This window comes from Perissodus microlepis, chromosome 3 (genome assembly GCF_051167445.1).
Source record: "Perissodus microlepis isolate ML-2025 ecotype Zambia chromosome 3, ASM5116744v1, whole genome shotgun sequence".
In the NCBI taxonomy this organism is placed as follows: Eukaryota; Metazoa; Chordata; class Actinopteri; order Cichliformes; family Cichlidae; genus Perissodus; species Perissodus microlepis.
In genome coordinates, this window is record NC_140463.1 from 18832013 (window position 1) to 18837207 (window position 5195).

General features: G+C 40.4%; 1 protein-coding gene across 1 annotated transcript; it reads right to left on the minus strand.

The window, feature by feature from the left end:
* Nucleotides 1–1634: 1634 nt before the first annotated feature.
* On the minus strand, nucleotides 1635–4960 carry LOC146390352 (uncharacterized). The gene is made up of 2 exons (XM_084923411.1): nucleotides 4155–4960; nucleotides 1635–2743 (listed from the first exon to the last, which is right to left on the minus strand). The coding sequence occupies exons 1-2, from the start codon at nucleotides 4363–4365 to the stop codon at nucleotides 2064–2066; spliced, it is 891 nt and encodes a 296-aa protein (XP_084779537.1). The 5' UTR covers nucleotides 4366–4960; the 3' UTR covers nucleotides 1635–2063.
* Between the last annotated feature and the right edge of the window lie 235 nt (nucleotides 4961–5195).

The window sequence follows — 5195 nt, forward strand, 5'->3', positions numbered from 1 at the left end:
TTGGATTAGATTAAAACATACAGCTTGTCCTGTCTGTCTGCACTATAGATGGAAATCTTCACCTTTCTTCACTCCTTCCCAGCTAAGGAATTATAAAATATTACTACAACAGGTAAAGATCTAATTTACCAAAAAAGATTAATTGTTAGCTGACAGTGACAAGTAGTGGTATAATTTTTCAAATCATTATGTAGCACCCTACCTGTTACACTGCGTCTAAATCAGGGGCTGGCAACCCTGGGCACGCGTGCCACAGCTGGCACGCGAAGGGTTAACTGACATACAGGGCATTTGTCCGGTTGGCGGATGGTGATTTTTCGTTTTTATCGGCCGATGATTTTTTTTTTTTTTTGTAACGGTATAAACTTTGAAAGGTGGTGGATTGGCCAGATGCTGGGCGATATGTAAAAATAACTCATTTGTTTGGTGGTGGCTATGGCGGAGCTTCCACAGAGGCCAGCGGGTGGATGAGGGAAAGGGGAGGCAGGAGGAGAGACCCGAGGCGGCTGCCGGTCCGAGCGTCAGGTGAACTGAACTTAGGGTAAGAAGTTATGACCTGCAGTCTATCTGGGTCAGATATAAACCAAGTTTAGGTGTAGTTTATTTTCATTGTGCTGACTTTTTACAGTCAGTTACAATAACTCGTACTGCGTATTAGCTAGCATGACAAAGTTTCTATACAGCTGGGTGGGTGCTATGATGTTACACAAAAGGAACACAGTTTGTCCCGGACTTCAGCTAGAATGGAAAAAGACACAACGCTGGAGTTATTCTGCGATTTTATGCTGCACAGCTGTTTCTTCTTCTCTCATTCTCTCCCCCTCCCTCTCCTGTTGCTACTTCAATCACAAAACTGATCAATGATCAGCTGATCAGCATTTCTAACACAAGTCCCATCTCTCTTGCTTGTTTACGTTTTAGGCGACATGAATGAGTTGAAGGGAAGTTATAAGCTGTTTCTGACAGACAAGTAATCCTTTTCTAAGTTGCTGACAGCTGGTAACTGTGCAGGGGCGGGTCTAGCAAAGTTTCAAGTTTCAAAGTTCAAAGATCACATTAACATTTGTATCCCTGTATCAACAAACATGCCATATCGGCTCAGTTTATTTGCAGCATATCAAACATCTGCGAACAAATATAATTGTATAATGTTGTTCTATATAGTGTGCAACTGTTAATATAGAGCGTTATTAAATTTATTGCTAATGCAATCATACGGCATATTGACTTCTGTGGAAATTTTAGATGGCACTCCTCATCAGAAAGGTTGCCTACCCCTGGTCTAAACTATGAAATTACTTTCATGTCATAAATTGCACACGACAAAAAACAACAAAAAAACAAAACATAATTTGAGCCAATAAATTCTTTTCACAGGGGCAATTAACTCGCACAAACCACCAGAAACAAGCTGTTGGCCTCACAGCTTGACAAGCTCCAGTCATTGTTAATGGGAGACGTACACATGGACCAAGATAACTACATATGAAAGAAGAACAGCTTTCAGTGACAATAACCAACTGCAGCCACAAGACGGCAGTAATATAAATATATTAAACATTAAATGAAAGTGAGGAGCTTTATGACTGTGCTGTCTGAAATGAAAGGAGAGACATCGCTTTACTTTGGTACATTTTAATTTATCAGTATTGTTTAAATTTGACAGGGCAAGCTTGTCCTGATGGAATGCCACTGTCAGAAACACAAAGAAAAACCTGTGTTAAATAAGGCAGAACACTCTGTTATGCTACATTTGAGATTATCATCTTTGTAAGAAAAAATCATAATCATAATAAACCTAAAAAACACATGAACAACACTTAAATCAATAAAATTAAACAATGAACCAGCAGAACAGGAGCACACTGAACTTTAACCTTGGTGAAATGTCAGATCAAACTTTCCCTGTTACAATTAACATAATAAGGTAATAAACTGAACAAACAATGCTGACATTTCTTTACTGTTCTGGGTCTAAAATATTGACTTTAATATGGATCATCTTTTCACTCAGGTGTCCAGCAATGACTCACAGTTTTCCCACATTTTATAAGTATGAACATTTAACCAGTATGAATTCTCATGTGATTCTTTAAGTGTATCCTCTGGACAAATCTTTTCCCACAGCTGCTACAAGAATACGGCTTCTCACCTGTGTGAATTCTTGTGTGTGTTTTCAACGTTGATGGGTGAGCAAATCTTTTTCCACAGGTGCTACAGGAATACAGTTTCTCACCTGTGTGAATTCTTAGATGTCTAGTCATTTTGTATTTATTCTGCAAAGTTTTTCCACACATGTCACATTGTACAGACTTATTCTTTGTGTCCGTTCTACTTTGACTGACTGACACAGGAGTGTTGTCTACTCTCTGACTGTGACTTCTCTTTCTGTGACGTCTGTTCTTCAGCTCTGCATTTCTAATAGATCTTGAGTCCACATGCTGATTTTCTTCATGATCTCGGCTCTCTGCTTCAGGAGAGCTGGGAGAAAGGAGCTGCTTGCTGTTTGGTTCTGGTTCACTGTGGGCACTTTCCCCATAGGCAGGAGTCTCCATGAAGGTATCAGTCTCCTTCTTCAGTCCAAGCTGCTCTCCCTCCTGACTGCTGCAGAGCTCCTCCTGTTCCTCTTTAATCTGTGGAGGCTCTGGGTCCTCCTGGTCCAGACTGGAGTTCCTCTCCTGGTTACAGACCTGCTGCTCATCCAGACCCCCCTCTTCCTCACAGTCATGTTGTTGTGGGAGGTCTTGAGGAACAAAGAAACACAAGAACAATAATCACTAATGTGTTGATACAAAAACTATTTTTTAAAAGCATGAATCAAAAACTGAATAAATGGTGATCAGCCTGTCATATGACCCATTATGAGCCACACACTGTTAAAAACCCAATTCTTTGATCTCCGGGCTAAAGGAAGAACAACACTCTGTGTTTTAATGCTCAATCAACAATCTATTTAATCAATACAATTCTCTTTATTCCATACCGACTCTTTGAGCAATACGGACGGGAGATGTGCACGGGAGGGGGTGCTGCAGATCTCGAAGTGTCTGACAGTTACACACACTCTTATAGCCTCAACCCCCACCGAGTCATAAAACCTAAGCATTCACATTCTTTCTCTCAGTGAGCTTCATTTACAACCTTGGCTTCCTGTACAGTATGTTTTGTTCTCCCTAATCAGAGAAATGAGGCCATGATTCTATGCAAACAGTATTTCTTTATAAATCAGCAGTACAAGGTATCATGAAACAGTGTAATATTCCATTCCTGTTTTTTCCTCAAAATAAACAATCAATTAATTTTATTACATGTACATGGGGATGTTCACAGCTCAGCCTCCAACATCAAAATCTGCTGGGGCAGTCCCAACAGCACACATTTATACACAGATATCAACAACCTTTGTCTCTCAAAACTAGGTGCCTGCTAATGCCTCCATCTCCTGCCTCCCTATCTCGTGTCCTTGCTGCCCACTTCTTCACACACTATGTTCTCCTGGCTTTGGCTTACCAACACCTTATCCCACCAAAGACAGCTTGCTGTCGCCTCTGCTTCTCACCTACACCTCTGACCTATTCTCCCAATTCTGTGTGTGTGCTCTATGTGTGAATGTTTAGTAGCTTGACCTATGACCTACTTAAATAAATAATTAATATAATGCTTTACTATGGTTAATACAACTAAATCCCTAATACTACAATAATCTATTCTCACAACACACACACACAACAGCTCAGGGAAATAATTGTGCACACTCACAGCTACACACTAGCATGTTAGCATTGAAGCTCCTCACTGTGAGCAAAGACACAAAGTTCACCAAACTAAACTGCAGGGTGACACCATGAAAACATCAGTGTGTGAAATCCTTCTTTAAACAAAGCTTCACTTCAACTTCAGAGAAGTCTGTTAACAACTTGTTAAATGTGTTTTCTGCTGACATCTAACTAGATCTTTACTGCACAGTCTCAGTGTTTACAGAGGATCTAAAACACTGACGCCTGATGACCATGGACCTGCACCCGTCCAACATAGTCCATCACTGGACACTGACCCACAGCACTGATAAATACCCAGTTTAACATCTTCTAGTAAAGTCAGTCACACTGAAGAATCTGAGCTTGAACAGCACAGAGTTAAAAACACGTCCATACCTATGATGTGTGAGTTTCTGTCGGGTGTCCGGCTGATATCCAGCAGTCTGTGCTGACGGTTGATCTCCTCCTCATACTGGACGATGGTTTTTTGAACCTCTGAGAAGATTTCTTCACAAACAGCAGTTAGTCTCTCCTTGATGAACTCTCTCAGATACTGAATTGAACTCATTGCTGCTTCAACTTGGGCTGGGCGGATCGATACAAGCATCAATAGAAGCGATACAGACGTTGGTATCAGATCCACACTGTTGTGACGGGATCGATACTTTAGTTTGTGTCTCTCCTCTAAGTTCAGTCCGCTTCATCAACAGCAGCCATGTCTGCACACACACCGCTCCTCTACCACAGTAGTGCTGTCCTCCTCCGTTCTTCTTCGGGGCTTGATGGCGTTTGACAAATCAGCTTACAGGTGCATTAATCCCGCCTACTGGACTGGAGTGTGGACAGGAGAAGAGCAGGAAAAACAAGGATAATTATATTCTTTCATCAATCTTATAATTCAATAGAACAATTATCCATTTACTCGTAGATTTCTGAGTTTAATGAGGAGTCTCTCTTTCCATAACATGTTGTATGGCTGTATTAAAGAAGACTGCTATCATCATTTCCTTATTTGTTTGAGCTTTCCTGATTTCTGATTCCAAACATAATAAACTATCCATCGTCCCTCTTTCTTTATGAAACCCACTCTGATCCCCAGAGAAGAGACTGTTAGTATCTAAAAATCAGCTTCATCTGTTTTCATTCTCTCCATGGTCTTCCCCAACAATACGATGGGTTTTCAACTAGTTTACTATTGCCTTTAAAATGCACACTGGATTCATTCAACACGTTTATGAGAACGCATCAATTTACTGGAAGATTTAATTACAAACTAATCAATATTACAAACAAATAGTATATTTATTTAAATAACCTCAAAACATTTCTGACTGTGTGTTTAAATGAAATAAAGTCAAAGGTAAGTCAAAGTCAAAGGCACGGCCGTCGTCTCTGCTCTGTTTAGCTGTTACAGATAAATGATCAGACTGTGCTTCT